Source organism: Rhinichthys klamathensis, unplaced genomic scaffold, assembly GCF_029890125.1.
Source record: "Rhinichthys klamathensis goyatoka isolate OS25496 unplaced genomic scaffold, OSU_Roscu_1.1 h1tg000211l_1, whole genome shotgun sequence".
Classification (NCBI taxonomy): domain Eukaryota; kingdom Metazoa; phylum Chordata; class Actinopteri; order Cypriniformes; family Leuciscidae; genus Rhinichthys; species Rhinichthys klamathensis.
In genome coordinates this window covers 737,814-758,794 of record NW_026606736.1, presented here as the reverse complement: position 1 = coordinate 758,794, position 20,981 = coordinate 737,814, and the positions used below count along the sequence as shown (strand labels likewise).

Genomic DNA, 20,981 nt, shown 5'->3' with positions numbered 1-20,981 from the left:
CGTGAAAATCCCAGTAACTGAGCAGATTGTGAAATACTCAGACCGGCCCGTCTGGCACCAACAACCATGCCACGCTCAAAATAGCTTAAATCACCTTTCTTTCCCATTCTGACATTCAGTTTGGAGTTCATGAGATTGTCTTGACCAGGACCACACCCCTAAATGCATTGAAGCAACTGCCATGTGATTGGTCGATTAGATAATTGCATTAATGAGAAATTGAACAGGTGTTCCTAATAATCCTTTAGGTGAGTGTATATATAAACTTAATTTAAGAGAAGTTAGTTTCAGCATTTTTTCTTGTTTTAAGCATCAAAAGATTTGGTAAGGTTATGTTTAAAAAAACTATTACAGTAGAGTCAAAAAATAAATGTTTTCTCTTTCATTTTGCTTTTCAAGTAAATTTTGTTAAGGATGTTTAGGTATTGGGCATGGAAAACAAGGCAAAGTTATGGCAAAATGATTTTTGTGCAGTGTTCCTTATACACCCCTTTCTGAAGACCATTTAGATTTATAGTCATATTTACCGTCTTTTTTTATTCTTTAAAACCAGGAAAAACGGGAGTGGTTTTACTGGTGGGGTTGTGGATGACACCCTGTGAACTAAGCCTTTGCTTCTTGTCGGAAATTTGATTAAATGCGGCAAAGACTGGGTGACCCACATGTCTGGGAGAGGAGATTTTTCATTTTTCTTTAATACTCATGTTTAATTTCATGATTGGCTAAAGCTCCAGGTGGCTGCTTAATGTCCAACAGATGGGCCCCTCCGCAAACCCAATTTTCCATTGCAGGCTGATGGCAATAAAAGGAGGGATTTTCACAGTTCCGCAGGCACCCCTCGCATTTCCACTCTCCCAGGGGCAGGGAGAGAGTGAGCAAGACCGCAATGTTATACTTTGTTTTTATTAAAGCGTTTGATTGACAGCAAAGGAAGATTTTTCCAGTATTAAACTCTAGGCCCAATTGAACGGGACAAAGTACACCAAGTCTTGACTTTGAGCTACTGGGACTGGGTTATACCACCTTTCTCTTTCTTCTTCTGCTCTCTGCCTCTCTCTCTCTCTCTGTCTCTCTCTCTCTCTCTCTCTCTCTTTCTCTCTCAATCTCTTCCCTTTCTTTTTAGTTATGAAGCCAATGGCTCTGTGGTGAGCCACAGGGAGCTGACAGATTGGCCCTTAGGATCTCAAGGCTTCTTTTACAATCAAAACTTGTTAACTCACATTCTGAGTTGAGGATTTGGATGGGGGTATAGAAGGAGAGAGGGGCCTTAGGATGCATCAAAGCCAGGGTCTTGAGAACACATGTTTGGGCATAAAAGTGTGTGTATGGATTAGGAGTGCTGTAAAAGCAAGAAGAACTTATTCTCCTAAGGCCAGTCAAATGAGGAGAGAGGAGCAGCTGCAAAGCCCAAACTCCCTCTATCCTCACTGACCTTCACCATCACTGTCTTCATCCTCGTCCTCACTGTGATATCAGGGCTCAGAAGTCAAGACTGAGGTGCACACTAAAACCTGAGGGAAATTTCTTGGATACTTGACATAATGGATCATGTTTTCTAATTTAACCTCTTAAAACTGAAAAGAAATATATATTTTTAAAAAGTCATAGATAGTCATTTTGATAAGACTTTGTTGCATTTTTTTGGGGGGGGGGGGGGGGGGGGTGGGGGGGGGGGGGGTGAGGTACATGAGTCATTTAAAAAATAATATTTAAATACTAAATAATACTAAATTTTAAAATAATAATAGTTAACTGTATTGAATGTAAAATGTAATGGCGAAGCTGATCAGCATCAGTGTCACATGATCCTTCAGAAATCATTCTAAATATGCTGATTTGGTGCTATTTATTATCAATGTTAAAAACTGTTGTGCTGCTTCTTATTTTTGTGGAAACCATGATGCCTCGTCATGATCATGAACCACGATTTATCAGGATTCTTCAAAGTTCAAAATAACAGCATTTATTTGTTATTACAATGTACAAAGTCTTCATTGTCAGTTTTAATTAATTTAATGCGAATAAAATCATATTTTTTTCTTCTGTATATGTTGGGAAAACAAAAAAGTACCACACCTAAACATGTTTTGTATCTAATGCAGAGACATTTTGATAGTTTTTTTTTTGTACTTTTAAAGCGTTTATAATCGTCACTTTGGGGGCCATGTGTGTATATTATGTATGTGTGTATATTTCTCAAACATGGAAACGATTATGTTGGTATTACTTGAGACAGACTAAATCTTGCCACATTAGTCATGCTCTACTATTTTTGTGTAACCCTGCATTAAGAGAGAGCAAATTAGCAGGCCCTTTTCAACAATAGCTGCTCAATATTAGACTCCAGCAGGAAACATTTTGCTAAAACAGGCATGAGTGGACAGGATCGTGTTTTCTGACTGTAAAAATGTTGACACAGAAACTTAAGTCACAGAAAATAAGTTTTCTCTTTCCCACAGGTGTGTGTGTGTGTGTGTGTGTGTGTGTGTGTGTGTGTGTCTGTCTGTGTGTGTGTGTGTGTGTGTCTGTGTCTGTGTGTGTGTATGTGTGTGTGTATTAGAGAGTGCTGGAGTGCGCCAGCCAGCCTCTTTGGACACCTGTCATTCCACCGTTGCTTTACAGCTTCCCGTCCTGTGGTATTCACAAGACTCCCTGCTGGATCTGTGAAAGCTTTACCAGAAGCCCGAGATATGGACAGTCTAAACACTGACAGAAAAACAAAACATTTCTAATACAAAAAAGACAGCAGAACTGTATGCACTTCAAATCCATTTGAAATCCAATAGCTCAAACAAATACCGAACAGACAAAGTATTTTAATTGACACATATTGTGAAGTGCCACAGGATCCTTTGAATCTAACTGGCTTTTCATTTGGACCATAAAAAACATGGTGAATCCAAACCCATTACCAAAGGAATGACAGGATATTCAAACCCTTTTCCTCCTCAGTATGCAGGTGCTGCTGGTTAGGATATTTAGGGCACGTATTATTCCACTTAGAGAATTATTCAAGGTTTTGTATTGTACTTAGTATGAAATCATTCAGATCAGTTTTAGGTCATACACGTTTTTGAATTTTTGGTGGAGTTCATCGCAAGTGGAAAGTCTCTAATACTTTTCTGATGTCTTTAATTACAGGTCCGACTCTTTCTTTGACATCATATCAACGGCATCCAGTGTACAGGTCAGTGTTCATTATTTGTACAATACTTTTAGGAGACACTATACAAAGCAGCTTGTATTGCATTTGTCTGGGAATCAAATATCGTTGTTTGCAGTGTGCATTACCGTTTGAGCTAAAGAGGTCTCATACTGTGATTTTGAAGCCTCGTGTCCCAAACAGTGTCTCCCTTTTCCGTACCATTCAGCTTTCGATCGCTTAACCTTAGTTTTTTGGACCAAGTTGTTGGACCAGTTTCCATGCAGAAAATGGTATTAGTGGAGCAGTTCTGTTGCCATGGCAACTAGTCTCTACAGTGCCGTCTCCAGCCACAGGGGATGATGAAGCGCTGTTGATGTTGGATAACAGAAGCAGATGGAGAAGGAAGGAGTGAGTTAAATGATCTGAGAGCACTAGACCGGGTTACAGTTCACAGACTCTATATTGAGCTGAACAGAGGGATCCACTGAGTGTGGGAGACTTTACTGAGACGAGACCGAGAACAATGCTGAAAGTCTAGGGATAGTGACACTCAGCACTATAGAAAAATCACAGTTTTGACAAATGTGAAACATTCATTTAGTTGTCACTGTTTTAGATTTTTTTTTTAAATAAAACGTATAGATGTTTTACAAACCTTGTAGGATTAATTGTCTTATAAAGTTTATAGAATATACACTACAATTAAAGGTTTGGGCTCAGTAAGATGAAACAAAAAAGTTAAGAGTTGTCTCTTATGCTCACCAAGGCTGCATTTAGTTGGTTCAAAAATACAGTAAAAACAATAACACTGAAATATTATTACAATTTAAAATCGCTGTTTTCTATTTGAATTTATTTTAAAATGTAATTTATTCCTGTGATGACAGCTGAATTTTCAGCATATTACTCCAGTCTCACATGATCCTTATAAATAATTATAACAATTATCTCACTTCAGATACTGTAAAGTATCTGATTCACACCAAGAACCATAACTATAACGATAACTACATTAGCGTCCACACACCAGCGGACGATATCGTTCTGTTTGTCTGTCACTTTAAATGCTCGTGCTCTTTAAAGCAGGATGGATTCTGATGGGCTGTCAATGTTTTTCTCGTTCATCAGCTGGATAAAATCATTCTGAAAGTGATTCCAATGATAGTTGAACTCTGCTATTCTTTAATATTGAGAACGATTTTTCGAACTATATTGTTATATTTATAGTTATCGTCCTTGGTGAGAACGGGCCTTAAAGGAGCTGCATGTAAGATTGTGGCCAAAACCGGTACTGCAATCACTTTCACATTACTGTAGTAGAGCGGTGTATCCCCTCCCCCTCCCCCCTGACTCGAGGTTGCCAGATCGACTGCATTTTTTTATCCGACACGTGTGTAGCTGCAGCTGTGGTAACTAGAGCAGAGCTGGCAACCCGGATGGCGCAACACTACTGACTTCGTGAATGGTCGATAGGTGGAGGGTGGAGCATCAGACCAAAACACAACATGACAACATCAACATCAGTTGAGGGCTGCAACTTCACCTTTTAAATGACAATATCCTGGCCGGACTACTGTTGTCAGTGATATAAGTATTTGAAATGAACATGATTTCTCAATGTCTAGTGACATATCAGGGCCATTTTATGATTAATTCAAATAAATTTCTTACATACAGCTCCTTTAAGTCTTCAAAGCTGCAGTTGTTGGTTTTGAAAGTTTTGCTTGTCATGATCAGTCTGATATAAACTGCTCTGAGGACTGTTGTGGGGTCAGTCCCTGTTGGTTTTAATGCTTCATTTGTTTAACAATTTCGGCAATTCAAGTGCTGTTCGTATTGACGGATGCATTATAGGCGGAACTTTACAGCATTGCTTATTTATTCAAATGGTTTTTTAATATGGTTAAAACTGTAATTTAACAGTAAATGGTCAATAGATTAAATTAGAATTAAATTAAAACCTAATAGGCAAAGGCCAGAGTTTATAGGTTTAAACCCACATGGTCATCAGGTGTGGGCCTTTGAAAGAATCAATCACTGGTGTTTAATAAATAATAATACAGCAGCTTCAGACTGAAGGTAAAATGCTTAGGGTTGTTGATGAGAAGTTCAGTGCAATTAATTGTGATCTATTAATTGTCTTTGAAAGACAATTGTAGTTGGGCAAGGGCAAGGTAATGCTGATGACCCAGGACAGGCATTTACATTAGAGCTTTGGAAAGAGAGGCTCCTATGCAAGATATGCAAGTCCCAGACTGCCTGTGTGTGCAGGTGTGTATATATGTGAATGTGTGTGAGAGCTTGTGGTCAGAGGACACTGTCTGCCAGCAGCAATCTACCTGCAGATCTCATCTAGACTGTACAGAACCAGACTTATACAGCCTCCCTTCCCTGTTCATCTTTTAGTCTCTTTCTCACTTTTACTCCTCCAGGCCTCTCACAGTCTGTCGGATTTCATTGAAGCTCTCATGCTCTATATTTTTCAGTCCTGACATATTCATAATTTGGTTTAAACAATGGTTTTAATGTTTAATTGGCATAAATAAATAATAATAACAACAACAATTATGTTACAGGTTTTAAAAACTCCTTGACATTGATGTTTGCTCGTACTGTAGGAATGTGTTGATAGTAGAAAAGCCTTCTTTTTTTTTTTACATCAGCATATGTAGATACAGTTCAGTGTAGTGCATACAAAATATATAGACCATAGACAAAACCAGAAGGACACAGACAGGGTATGTACTGGTGAGCTGAAGTTTAGCTGTTGCCGCAAGTTGTCTTTTTCTTTTGCTGTTTTTAACTTATAAATCATCCCCATAGTCTTAGTAAACAGTCTTTTGTCCCTATTATGTTGGTATAAAAGTATATCACCTCTGTATAAAAAAGGTTAGGATTAAATTCACATAGTTTTTGGCTTCTAAATATGGAAATGCAGAAAGGCAGTGTAGCTGTCCGTTATAATGCCGTCCACCAGGAAGTTAAGCAGTGTTACATTTAATTAAACATTATTTACAGCAAATTTACACTAAATGTGCAGTTCGCTCAGGCGCGCGTCTTCAGACGGATCTGATGGGAACGCTCTTTTACTCTCTCTTCTCCTCATCATTAACTCCTTAACGCAGTTTTTCTTTCTCTGTCTTTATTCTGAAAGAAAAGAAAACAAAGTGGTGAGAGAACTGTAGGTTAAAGGGTCTTTATACATCTTGTACATCCATTCATTTTACAGACACATACAAACAATTATCTCATTAGATTTTTAAACACATTAGGACACTGATGAGCAGTTGAACTCTGACCGTCATTACCAACAGGTCTGAACCGTAATCAGGACCATCTCAGAGATAGATCTCATTTAGGGAATCTGATCGCTTACCATAAGGTCATCTTTAGGCACAGGTCATAGTTCCACCTGGTCCAGATTAATCAGAAGGCACTGCTGGGTGTGTGTGGTGAGGTGCCATTGCATTGGCACTTGTTTGTGGCATGTTTGTGTGGTGCTTGGTGCCTTCTTTATGTGAATAAGTAGCATGAAGTCTGCTCGGGGTTTCTGCTCAAAAAAATATTCTCATCACTTCGTAACATTAAGGTTGAAGCACTGTTGTCATATGGACTATTTTAACAACATTTTTACTACTTTTCTGGGCATTGAAAGTGGTAATAACATTGCAGTCTATGTGGGGTCAGAAAGCTCTCAAATTTCTTCATTTGTGTTCTGAAGATCAATAAAGGTCTTGAGGGTTTGGAACGACATGAGGGTGAGTAATTCATTTTTGGGTGAACTAACCCTTTAAAAAAATATGCAAACGATTTCTCAGTTTCTGGATTACACCATTTGAATAATAATGATATAAGTAATTATACAGCTGTTAGTTGCAGTTCTTTAACTTTTTTTGAACAAGCAACGTTCCACAAGTCTCTTTTTCTTTTACAGTGATACCTAGTGTAATATACACTGTAAAAACTATTTTAGTTTTAAATAAAACAGATATTATTGGAGTATATTTTAGAAGAAATACTTTTTTAGTCTATCTACTTCAAATTTCTTGTTTGGTGAAATGTGTTGCTTGCCATTTTGTTTTGTAATTGTGTACGAAATCTCAAAAAATTGGAAAATTGTACAGAATTAATTGCATTTTTTTCACTGCAGTAAGTTAATTTTTTTGTTTTGGTGTTTGACAGGGTACTTGAGCCTTACCTATGGGACTGTTGGTGTACATATGAAAAAAAAAATGCTTCTTAAATTTAACTCATAACAGACAAATAAGTGCTTTCAGCTGATAAAACAAAGTCTTTTAAATGTTTGGCATTAAACACTGACAAATTGCAAGTTTGAGTTCATCAGCCCTCATTAATTGGTTGCAGCCGATGACATTTTTATTAATAAATAATCAATCCACTATGCCTCATCAAATACGACCATATTATTTCAGTAACAGCATGTGAAATACTAGATGAAAGGATGAATCTAGAGTGTTTTCATTAAACTGTGGTGTTTAAAGAGTCTGTTCAGGATTAGTCCTCGTAATGATAATGAGGGTGTTGAAGGCTTTGGTGGAACTCAGGACATACATGAACTGCGCAGGAAGACGCTCAGGTTGTCAGGGGAATAGACCAGATGTTTCTAGTGTACACGCAGACACATTGCAGCCTGTGTGCAGTTTTGTCTAGAGCCAAATGAATCATTTGTTTTCATCACAGTGGGTCATGTAAACACTGTAGTTTAGAATGCGGTAAATGTTCATTAATGTGGTTGAAGTCAGACCAAGCATATTAAGGGTTTTGTGCCAAAATGGACTGTTTTTATGATCTGATGACATCAAGAAATTATGCTAATGTAAGCTTAAAAAGCTATGGATAAATATCTGCTTATCTGTCAGTTGCACTAACATTGATAAATGACACTTTAAAGAGATAGTTCACCCAAAAGTGAACATTCTGTCATCATTCACTCTCCCTCATGTCTTACAAACTTGACTTTCTTTTCCATGACTCATTTGTAGAACACAAAAGATGGATGTTTTTAAAAATGTTTTTTTTTTGTCCATACAATAAAAGTCAATTGGGTCCAATGTTGTTTTGGACACCGCTTTTATTGTTTGGACAAAAACAGATGAAATATTCTTCAAAATATCTGTTTCACAGAAGAAAGTCATACAGCTTTGGAGTGACGTGAGAGTAAATGATTTTTGGGTGAACTATCCCTTTAAAACTCAGATACATTTCTGAATGGATGGATAACAATGCACTGACCTCTAACCTTGAACCTGTCACAAAATAATAATAGTTTATTATTAAACACCAATTTTTATAGGTTTTGACTGTTCTATAAATGTTAAGATGAGATCTGACCTCTAACTAACCATACATTTTGAATAGTTATTCTGGTGCAATAAAATCAACAATGTTTGTGGACAATTTGTTGACAACAATTTTTTTAGGCAATATCAGCAACACTTTAATAGAAAATAAATTATTAGAAAGTGGAACTGAAAAAATTATACTTTTTGATTTCGGCACACAGGCCTCCATCAGGGCTAAATGACTGCAAACTGAGGAAACTCAGTTTTACATTTTGACAGCTACTCACCAGCCGTCTCTGGTTACTGAGGCAGAAGGTGCAGATCTGTCTGGGCTGTGAGTTTTCTGAGTCCGGGCTGGGTGTCGAGCTCTTCTGGAGATTGTGGTGGTGATGATACAAGGCTCCAGGACTCCCGAGACAGGGCTGGCCGTCTCCACACTCCTCTCCAACCAGCAAGACGTTCCCCAGGTGTGAGATGTAGCTGGAGGCCAACCGCAATGTCTCAATCTTGGACAGCTTCCTGTCGGCGGGTTCGGTGGGTATCAGCGTCCTCAGAGCGGTGAATGCCGTGTTCACACTGTTCGTGCGATCCCGCTCTCGGGCATTTGCGGTGTTCCGCTGCCGTACCTCAACGATCTGTGAACGGATCTCGGTAGGAACCGCTACCGGTCGGCAGCTATACCTCTTTTTGGGAGCACCCAACTTAAAGGCACCATAGCTGTGGCTTGCCATACGGAAGGACTTGTCTTCGGATCCAGAACCCTCGCTGCCGTTGTCGTCGTCCTCGGAATGCATGCTGATCTCAGAGCACAAGAAATGACCTGGGGTTGGTCGCACCATCGCGAAAGACATGCTCAGCACCTTACAGGACCCCTGGACCTTGCTTTTCAACCTCGCACCAGAGCGCAGAATATTTTCTAGTCTACACAAACACAAGAATGAACTCAATCCCTATTTCTAATCGTACACACCAGGACACACTAGTGTCGTTTGAGTCCAAGCTCCTGTTACCAGTTTTGCTTGAGGGATCCAACCAATCCAGCGATGCTTGTGAGTGAGTCACTTCTGACTCACTCATTCACAAGAAATGCTCTTCTCTCCACTGTCATCAGTTATTTGGGCTAACAGCATGCCAAGGCGCCTCCCAGAATCTGTATGTTTGCGCTTGTGTGTGTGTGAATGGGTTTGTGAGCTCCAGATCCTTCAGTTCCACGTGTGATTTCAGCTGAGCGTTTCCTTATGCCTTGGATTTATAGTCAGGGGGTGTGGCTGGGGTTCGCTCTCCCTTCAACCACCCTAGATGTGAAATCCAGTGAGCAAGTGGGAGGAATGAGAGAAAATGGGGACCTCTCTCTCTCTCTCTCTCTCTCTCTCTCTCTCTCTCTCTCTCTCCCTCTGTCTCTTTCACTCCACATTAGTTTTTTTTTTTTTAAACGTGACCCTGAAGTGCTTCCACAGAAGATTAATCAGTGTGATAGATTGGTTCGTTTCTTTCAGTGTATTACATTTTTTTTAGTCCTTTCACACTGAATTTTCAATTCAGTCCATTAACTCTCCATTTTTTGTCTACGCTCTCTTCACTCTTTGTCAAAAACAGGAGTCGTCAGGGCCAGGTGCTCATGAATCAATCCAATCTGAACCTAAATACAGCGTTCAGTCTGTGGACGTTAGCCCAGATCGTTTTGCCTTTGGCACCACAGTCACAGGAGGCCTGACAAATGATTGCACAGTTGTTGAGGGGTAATATCACGTGATATTATACAACATTCATAATAATAGTAGAGGTGGGCATAGATTAATTTTTTTAATCTAGATTAATATTGAAATTAATCTAGATTAATCTAGATTAAAATGGCTCATTTGAATTCTCCCGAAGGCATTCAGAATATGTGTGCTACCCAAAAAATGACTAAAAGTAAGTCTTTGAGAATAGTTTGCCTCGCGTAGGGATGTGCATTTCTGCCAAAAATGCCATTCGACAATCGAGGAGCAAAAGTCGAATATCGTAAAAAAAAAACAAAAAAAAAAACGCAATGACAGAAAGGGAGGCCAATTTCATCTTTAGCAATTTGTCATCAAACAAACTGTTTATTAATTGAACAAGTAACATGTTTTCGTCCTTTTTTTTTAACATAGTAGGCTAATTGGAAGAAGAAAAAAACAATACGCACGACAGTCTTTGCATCGCCAATGCTCGTTAGATCAAAAAATAATGTCATCATATGTCATAAGAATTTTATGTGAACCTGCCTTGTTACTGCAATAGCCTCATTTTTAAACAAATTAGTTTCAATCAATGTAAACTATTCGTGTGATTATGCCACTGCGCAATACACGCGCAATACACACACAATGTATTTATTACCTGAATGAAATGAAATCGAATGTATCGTCCTGTGGAATCATTCATTCACAGACAGCTTACGAAGATGTTCAACTAATAAAGATCTTCATCGCTGGCAAAAATATGATGCATTTGCAGATTTGCATTCACTAGACTAGACTGTAGATCGGCCACTTCATCCAACGCTCTTGGTGCTCTTAAATCTTCCTGTTTCGACTCCGAGTGTGAATTGAAAGCGCTTCAGACGATTCAGTGCGCGAGGAACTGAATAGATCAACTGATTCGCGAACCGATTTAGACAGATCATCTGACAACTTGTTTGATGAAGTCTTTGAACAGAATCGACTCAAAAGAGTGATTCATTTGTAAATGAGCAGCATCGCTCATGCCCATACAAAGGACACAGCGCGCTTGGAATAAACTCATTTAACAACGTATTGCATTAAAATAAAGTAACGAGAGGAACGTCGCCCAACGTAACAAAGTAAAAGTACACCTTGTGTCCCTGACAGGAAAACACCCTACTGCGCGATCTGTGACAGTAGGCGCGGCGTCATAGGCCTACTACACATTAGAATTGCGCGAAAATATAACGATATTCGAAAAAGCTATTTATGATCCCAACCCAACTTTGATTAACGGCGATATTTTTTTTATCGCCCGATAAGAGTCTCACGTTAACGCAGCACGTTAACGCCGATAACGGCCCAGCACTAAATAATAGTAATAATTTTCATCTTTCATAATATTGGTTCTTGTGCATGGAGATTGTCCACTAGCAGCTCTAGTGCTGATTAAACAGGAAGTGCCCTGGGCTGGGGAGAGTTTTCACTTTAAAGACCCACTCCGATGAAAATAATGTTTTTCTAGGTGTTAACATGTTCTTGTGGCATTTTTCTTATGTTAGAGGACATATCTTTAGAAAAATAGGCTCAAAGTTGTATTTCTGAGTATTTCTACATTCAAATGGCTGTGAATCAGTAGCAGACGCAAAAATGCCGTTTGAAATAGACTGGAGTTGTGACGTAGTAACTCCACTGGGCGGGGCCACAAGCTCATAGTGCTCTATAAGTAAACTTAAATTTAAACTTGATTCTGCAGCACTATGATTTATTCTTTGTGTGATAGCTATGAAAACTTCAAAAAGGTTAATCTGACTAAATGTTTGGAGCATGTCCACAAACATATTTATTTACTAACATGTTATTAGGAGTTATTGGCCTTAAATAGTCAATTCAAGAGATTACAAAAACAATAACGTTACCATTCTGATACATCCACTTGTAGACGACTAGATCTATGTACGTCCTCTTGTTCCTCGTCCGAGCTGGCATCTGGCTCAAAACTGTACGGCTGGATAGCTCCAATATTGTTCTCCATTTTTGTTGCACCGGTATTGACAGGTTGGGGATGTAAGCTAGCGGGAGAGACAGAGCTCTCAGCAATGGGGAGGGGGAGGGTCGTCCCCGTGCCAACGGCTCCGCCCACAACGCAGAGGCGAATTTCTAATGAGCTACTGCCGCTCTGCTGAAGCGAAGACCCAGAAAACGGCACAGGTTTTGTGATTTTGGCTAAAAATGGCATAATCATAATTTAAAGACCACTGGGAATGTTTAAAAATAGCTAAAAAATATGATCGGAGTGGGACTTTAAGCACATAATGACTCTCATAATGGTTGAGTGGAGGCGATAGGTGGATTGGTTGTTTGAAAGGCTGTATGACAGTCACGGGCACACTGACATTTTCATTTGCCATACTTGTCAAATGTTGCCAAAAATGGTATGTTATTGATCTAAACATTTTAGGATCCCTACATTTTAGAGGTTCTGGTCATTCCTGTCGTACATTTTTGAACTTTTGAAAAATATATGCGTTGTTTATTCTAAATTATATGACGGAATTATAATTCAGAGCGTACTCCAAAGCCACGCCTCATTCAAAACACATGATTGTGTACAGCAGGGACACAAGAGACGGCCATAAACTACCTCATGTTTCAAAGCACATAGCATTAAAATAATAATGAACAAAAAAACAACTTAAAGAGCACTGATCTGTACCACCTGACTGCAGTTTCATTTCGGTGTTGATGGTGTTGACATTGAAACGCATAAATTTGAGTCACAAACCACTCCGAGTATAACGTCAGGGGCTTCCAATTCAAATTACAGTCGTTATGGTGTGAACGCAGCATAAGCTGGTTGTTTTGGATCAGGAGGAACTGTAAAAGGTGCTGTTTCGGTTGCGATGCTCGGTGACTGACGTCTGTCTAACTCTGCATAGCATGAAACGCGCTGATGACATGTCATGTCTGCGTGAGCATGGTGCACGGAGGTATGATAATACATACGTTGACAGGCAGGTAAGGACATCGTACAAACAATTTATGGTTTTGGATGAACATTTTATGGTCCTACGCCTTCCACAGACGATATATATACATATAAATATATTTAAACCACTTAACTTAGTGATTGCTATCAGGATGTGAAGAGACTTTTAAAAAGAATAACAATAAAAATGTTTCTAGAACAAATAACCTACCCTGCCTTTAATTTAGATTTATTTTTTTAAATAATCTTTTGAAATATTAATATTATCACACCTACTTCTGCAAACCATATGGAATCTTTTAGAATGAGACAAACGAACTAAGACCTCAAAATATAAGATGATTCATTTATAAAATCCATAGGCTTTATGCCGAACATCACATGAACAAACAGGAAAACCGGTCTCATCACATCCGCTTGTCAGCTAAAGTGTTAATGGCAGTTTGAGCTGATGACGATATCTATGAACTTTTTAGGTAATCCGCTAACCTAGCTAGTTATTTTTTATTGTTGCCGTTTTATTCCATCTAAATATCGAATTATTAATGAGAAGAAGACCAATAAAACAACTTTTAGATATCAATCTGCATATGTGATGAGCATCGGTTATGCTCATCTTTGCTTGCTTTTTTTAAGGTATCTTGAGTAAAGCACATACAGTAACCGGAAGCAAAACAAACTGTTTTACAGAATACTGAAGTTTGTTGGGCATAACCCCCATTGCTAATATGTGATGATTTTGCTGTTATTTCCTAAAACGATGTCACGGATGATAATGCCATTAAGAACTTTTATTATTTAATAATAATGATACAAATGACTAACCTGATGGAATATGATTTGTGTGATATTAAGGACTTATATAAAAATAAAGCCTATAAAATGAAGAACTATTTGAATAATGTTCTGAAGAAAACACATTTTGTTTGAAACATTTTGGTTACAAAAATAAATAAATTATTAAGACAATTTCAAGATTTTCTTTTTTCCATTTTTTTTGTCTAACCAAAATGCTTAAAAAAATGTAAAGAGGGACATAGTTGTAAAATTAGATTTAAATTACAATAAAAATGCATCCCTTTTTTTTCAATGATTTTTAATATTAATAGAAAAAAACGCTATATGATTTCTTTAAAAGTTTCGTATTTCATCCAGTATATTACGATATGAGTAAGGATATTTGAAGAAAATGCACTGCATAACAAGAATGACTAATTTAGATAAAATAGTAACTAGCATACTTCAGTGTGAAAAAGCTTATAAAAGCCCATTGCATTAATGCTGTGTGTGCTGAAACTTGATGTCTATAAATCAGAACAGATCGGTAGTTTGTTCTTCCCTACATCTGATTATCATTACTTTCTCTGGAACATCTGTGGTAAAACGTCATTTTAGCTTTAAGTGCCCTTCTTCTTGTGCCCTGTGTAGTTGAACTCTTCTGGCATGGGTTGGGAAACTGTCAAAATCCATCACTAATCTTTTGCTCAGGACTGCAGACAGTCGTTATGGATGTCTGCCGGACGTACGTCCAGTCAACTATCGGGGGACTCCGCTGTCTAGCCTTAGTTGGGGACAGGCCAGCAGGCAGCAACCACGCCTGACAGGACAGGGCCTCCGCAGCTGGCTCATTTAGTGTAAGAGGAGACGGATTTAGGGGTGGAGGGAGAGAGACAGGGAAGGAGAGACCCTATCAGCTGTCTCATTTTAACACGCATATCGCTTTACGTGTCACGCAAGAGGTCTAATTAGTAATGAATTGTGATCTCATCGGTTAGATGTATAGACTGGGGTGGTTTCTCTGAAGTGGGGCAATGGTATTTAGAATAGGTCACATAAGCTCAACCCCTCAGTAGAAATGGGAGAAATAATTTGGCGTCTCGTCTAACTCATCTCTCCATTGCTGACTGGTAATTGCCTTTCTGTGGCCTTGCCTCTGACTTCCAACCCCTCTATTTCAGGAGCAGAAATGAAGTCAGTCTTCACTGAAATTCCATGCCGTAATCGTCCCGTTCCTCGGAAGCCAAAGAATTCAGACGGCAAAGCAGGTCAGTGGGGTTTTGAGATGGAAAAAGTGAACCGTTTTGAAACTTCTGGAATTGTGTGCCCTTCAGAGCTTTTCCGACAGATCTTACCCTATAGAACCTGAATCTATAATATAATATAATATATTACAAAATTATAAACGATACAAAATAATATTTTGTATTATGTACTTTACAACTGCTCTGAAACAATATTGTGAAAAACACTATAAAAATGTATTTGAATTGAATTTAAAAAAGTTTATTTTCATGTTTTTACATCTAATATTACGGCAATCAAATAAAAAAATCGATTAGTTATAGTGCTCCTATTATGCTATTTTAAAAGTTGCTAATTTTTTTCTGGAGGTCTCCTTTACATGCATCAAAAGTAAACAGTAACATATTAATTTTATCATAATATACATTACATTACATACATACATATATATATATATATATATATATATATATATATATATATATATACATACAAACAACAGCATATTATTCAATAATCAAACGACTCGGGTGAATCAGTCTCTCTAAATCCCTCCTTTCTGCTAGCCTACTCTGCTCTGATTGGTCAGATGGCCCAGTCTGTTGTGATTTGTTTACCGCTTACAGCGCCTGACAGAAGCTAAACGCGCATTACCATAACTGAACTTCAGCTCCGGAGGCTTCCTCAGTCCTCAGAGATGTACACACTGTAAAGACAGTAACGATGACGTCGATTTTATATCAGTCCAAGCGCGAGTCTGATGATGAAACATTATTCAACCTGAACCTCAGAATTAAGAAGTGTATTTCTATCAGCAGACCGATGAGTATATTTCAAATTTATTGCGATGCACATGCGGGAAGTGTATTAACTGTATCAATAACGGTGCTGTGAATGTAAATGACTGGTGTAACATTAAAGTTGGCAAAACAAATCTTGCTCCATCCTTTATCTTTACTCAAAGTAGTAAGACCTACAGACAACCTGCATTACTAGACACAGTTTTAGGTAATAGTGTCCCACAGCTGATTTGCAGAATTATTTCAGTAAGACAGTAATAACGTGGGTTAGCCGGAAACTTACACAATATAAGACACAAAACTATGTATTTTGAACACTCAATAATTATTCATACTAACAGGTTGTGATTCTCAGGAGCCAGCTGGTCCAAATAAACTGGGTACCAACCCTTCTTTCCAGAGCAAGTGTTTTGCGAAGGGCGGACAACATACACCATACAGTAGGCGGGCATTTTGCAAATGTCTAATCTAGTGACGTAGAACTGCAACGCAGTGGGATTCGAATTACAGACAACTCTTTTAGGCGGTTCCGAGTCGATTCTTTCTTTTGGGAGACATTAACTTTATTTATCGTGCACTTTCGATTTTACTACTTTGCAGAACGTTTACATTCACAAACAGCTATATTACACACTGCATGAAAAAGAATATTTGAAAAAACATAATAGAGGCACTTTAATACAAAGTCAATATTTTCCAGATAATATTTTAATACTTTGCATTGGCTTCAGTATAGCAATAATATAAAAGCCAATTATTTAATTTGGCAAACAACATGTCTTTATATCAGGCTTTTTCTCACACAGTACAAATCGGTCTTTACGCATGACGATATATGGCTGCCTTTACAGTATATATTAGGAAGGGGGTCATCATATTTGGGGATCTGTGGACCCCTGCCATCATCATGTGTGACAGGTTTTCCAAAAACCCCATTAGTGAACAGGCATTTTCTCACACACTGGAGTGTGTCACTCAGAATAAGTCATTACAAATGAACCATGAGACATGTTGCTTTACTCACACTGTGTAACCCAAAGAAGGCGTGTAGTAGTTGGTGGTGTGGCAGGGACTGGAGGGGGGTAAGTCAAGGCCTTATCTTTGAAGTTTGCCTTGTAAAGCAGGCAGCTGGTGAGGGCAATCCCACTGCGGCTCTTTGGCCCGGGCTTGTAAATCCACCTCCGCCCCTCCTAACTGGAGCCCTGGGACTAACCTGTGGCCCGCTAACAATGGCTCACTGCTAATTTAGTGACTCTTTTAAATTCAAAGCATTCTCCTCTTTGTTAAATCTTCATTGTGGGAACACTTCATATATCTGCTCCAGGTGCCACCACCAGAACAAAATCTTAAAACATCTGCTCATCATCTTGGATATAATCACTTCACTTATTTAAAGGGTAACTAAACCCCTGGTCAGAGCCTGACTCCACCCACTGGCAATATTTGAAAAATGCTGGAAAAGTGGGCAGAGCCCAGCAGAGATAGAGGGGACGAACCGAGGGCAGGGCTGAGCGGGGGGGGCGTGCACCTGAGACCCGCAGTGACAGCTGCTGTCAGACTCGCTAGATGTTGAATTGTCTGTGGACACAGGGCCAGAGCCATATCAATTCGAGCCGCTGGCTCAAACTGCGGTCTTAACTCCCGCATCGCGATCGGCATCCGACGATGCTAGCGAAAATATATATTTTTCCAGGATTATTATTACTATTACGTTCAGTATATTTTGCTGCTATGTGAATAAAATATCCAGCAAATCGCGCCGGCGCGTTTGTCGACACCAGAGGGTTAACTTTAGCCTAATAAGAAGGAACCTAAATTGTGATTAAAAATATATTCTCACTCACATCATGACGCCGCTGCGGTGGTGGAGTCCATGCAGGAAGAGCAGCGTTTGGCACTGCGTTGCTTCTCAGCGCGAGCTGTGTGGAGAAGCCCATTTCCACCTCCATTGCGTTGGAGAAGCAATCCCGCGTAAAACGCAGGTTGCACACAGCGATAGACGGGAACTCACGGTCTTCCAGGCCAAGTGCATGCAACCACTGGTGCCTAATTTCCAAGTCTAGTGGAAAGTTATGCAGTCCAGCAGTGCTGTTGCAATCAGCAACACTACACCTACGTACCAACCTAACCACTGTACTAAATACAGATAAAGCTAATGCTAATAATCTAGGCTAATATACGCTATCCTGATTGTTTTCAATACTCGTAATTCCAACTCCTGACTCGCTACAGTAGTTTAAGTTTTGACGGAACCAGATGCTTTTATACCAGGGGCTGCCAAGGGCGTGACAGAGTGACGTCAGAGAGTACCCTACGTCACAGAGTACCCGTACTTCAGCTTTCCGTTTAACCTGAAGAGGGCAGCACTCAGACGTTTTTACACCATATATTTGAAAATTAAAACACTTTATGCCCAAATGTCGAATCAATGAGCAGCATTTATGAAGCTCCATTCTTACAGATCATTAACTAAAAAAAGTTGTTGTAGTGTTAAGTTACCCTTTTAAAGCTTCACACTTTCTTATTTTAGTAAATCTTTTTTTTTTTAAAGACGATATAAAGATTTTTCTGCAAATTTGTTTGAAAATATAAATTTTGCATTATTTCCTGTTACTTTTTTTTAAATTACATGCTTTACCAATAAATGGAAAGCAGTGAGTCAGAATTAAATGATCATATAACTACTGTAGGCCATAAATGTTTTCCTAGATATAAACTCTCACCTAAACATATATAGAATCAATAAAAAACTGTAAATGTTAATAATTATTAATTCAATGAATAATAAACTAATTAACATTATACAGGTTTTTTCATTGCACAAATAAAATGATGCTGCTTGATATTGCAAACTAGTACTTCTTATCATATTATTTTAATGCATTGTCGTTTAGAAAATAGATTATTTCCATGTTGCAAAATAAGGTGAATAATCTACAGTTTCCACAATATTTTTAAGTGGTTTTGAAATTTAAACTTACAATAATGAATAAAAATGTCAGATTTTTCAGACTTAAGTAGAGAAAAATCACACATTTACAGGCACAATTACTTTTCAAGGGGGTGGCTAGCTTGGCAGGAAATTTGCAATTTGCAGCTATTAGTTTTTATTAATGGTGATTACCCTGCGACATTGCCGATTCCTGTTTGACCAAGGCAGAATGTCAGAGTGCAGAAGGTCACATATGTTTTCATTACAACATTCACCAGCATGGTCCATGAAATATGTTCATTACGTTTAAAATATGTTCATTACATCATGGAGCGTAACAGTGATTCATAGAAATCTCTGAGGAATACAGTACGTGAGTAACAGTGAGTGTTCAACCTTAATTGTCTGTCCTCAGCATTTATCTTTAATTTATATTCCATTGCAATTTAGATGCATCAAATAATGTAGATGAAATATGCAGTCATAATTGTGTGCAAAAGTGAATGACCTTGCTTTTACAATTTTGCTCAGCTCAGTAGCAGCCAGAAACACACAGACATCCTGAACATATCTGAACGGAAATGGACCTTAAATGGAAACTGGAGGTTTTCCTTTTGCCGTTCATTCCATCATGGACCATTTCCAACACCGTTTCATCTCCATCAACATTGCACGCCCCACTTTGCTGCTTGTGGTCATTTGTAATGTAAGCAGTAGCTAACTGGCTGCTTATATCATCTTTTGCAGTGAGACCAATGAGCTAATTTTTTGGCTGTACAGTCCTGTTAATGTAGATTAGGGCCCAGAAATAAGTCATCCATTTTGGGTGTGGGTGAGTACATGCAGATGGATTTTTAGAACAAACATTTGCTGGAAACTCTCAGGGCTCCATTATGTATGGCGTAAAAAACAAGAATTGAGTATAATGTACAATTGTGTCTGCTTTATCCTCAAGCGTTGGCTTGGTTGTTTCTTTTCTTTATAGTGTTTGGCAAAATTGTTCGACTGTAGTGGCCAGATCAGAAATATGAAAACCCTTAATGCAGGCCATAAAGTGTTCAAATGATTTACAAAATGGCCTCAGTAAATTTGGCATTGAAGCTTATAGTAAATTGTCAATAAAATGTATGAACTTTCAAATTTACTTTTTGAAGCCTAACAGGAAGTTTTTGCTGTTCGTTTATGATGGTGATTTAGTATGTCATGCGGTCTATTCATAATTTAAACTGATTCCTGTGTGTGTGTGTGTGTTCGCACAGTTCGAAGGATCCTTAGGACATATGCTTGTCATTATCCATTGAGTAAAAGCTCTGAGTGAGTGTAAAGGAAATCCACAAGGCATATATCAGTCATATACTGGCGGAACATTTACCCTCACACATCCTTTTTCAAAACGTACATCCTCGATAGCATCCAAAAACAAATAATTGCGGTCACTTAGCCAGCTGAAATGAATTACTAAATTGTCCTCTTAATGCTGGCTCATTTCAGATGAATTTGTGTTGCTGAGTTATGCCTGAAACCGGCCCGAGACAGAGAGGGGACATCAGCACTTCATCAGCACCACAAGAAAACTTTCTTTAAAAGAGTTTCATCAATGCTGGATACGTCATCATGGGATGTTAACCGGTGGACTGAAGTTATGGACTTTATATGGGTAATTTCTTGTAATGATAAAGCTGACAGTTGCAGGGCAGAGACATTATGATATGAATGGGAGAAATCATAACACTCAGTATGGTGCATGTAGGTTGTAGTTACAATAATTCATTTTTAATAGAGAGGCATCACCTGTTTGTTTACTCTAGAATCTGCATGTGAATTCGGTGGAACAGCCAGAAAAATACATATTTGTGGCGTAATTTGAATTTGAATGTAATAAATGATGGTTGGTTTCATTGATTTGTTCTTTCCCCATTCAAGTAAATGGGAGCTGTACTTGCATTACTGGAAATAGCTGACCGGAGGTGCCCAAGATGGCTTTAGAGTGGACCAAAACGGGATTTTTTTGTGGATTTCTGAGGTGTCTTTTGACAGAGAGCATGGAAAAGGTCAAACTGGATACCTAAATACTGGATAAAACTGGATACTTAAACTGGAGA

The 20,981-nt window shown here is 38.5% G+C and overlaps 1 protein-coding gene and 1 long non-coding RNA gene across 3 annotated transcripts; one reads left to right on the top strand and one right to left on the bottom strand.

Moving 5' to 3' along the window:
• The first annotated feature begins 3,135 nt into the window (after positions 1–3,135).
• Positions 3,136–20,564, top strand: LOC130097214 (uncharacterized). Of its 2 annotated transcripts, none has more exons than XR_008808267.1 (3): positions 3,136–3,187; positions 15,084–15,170; positions 20,371–20,564. It is a non-coding gene; the product is annotated as an uncharacterized LOC130097214 (long non-coding RNA). The 2 variants fall into 2 exon arrangements; XR_008808268.1 differs by lacking the exon at positions 3,136–3,187 and adding an exon at positions 14,627–14,759.
• scxb (scleraxis bHLH transcription factor b) lies at positions 5,900–9,651 on the bottom strand. The gene is made up of 2 exons (XM_056263993.1): positions 8,736–9,651; positions 5,900–6,292 (listed from the first exon to the last, which is right to left on the bottom strand). Exons 1-2 carry the CDS (start codon positions 9,297–9,299, stop codon positions 6,254–6,256), a joined length of 603 nt encoding a protein of 200 aa, XP_056119968.1. The 5' UTR covers positions 9,300–9,651; the 3' UTR covers positions 5,900–6,253.
• Positions 20,565–20,981: the final 417 nt, after the last annotated feature.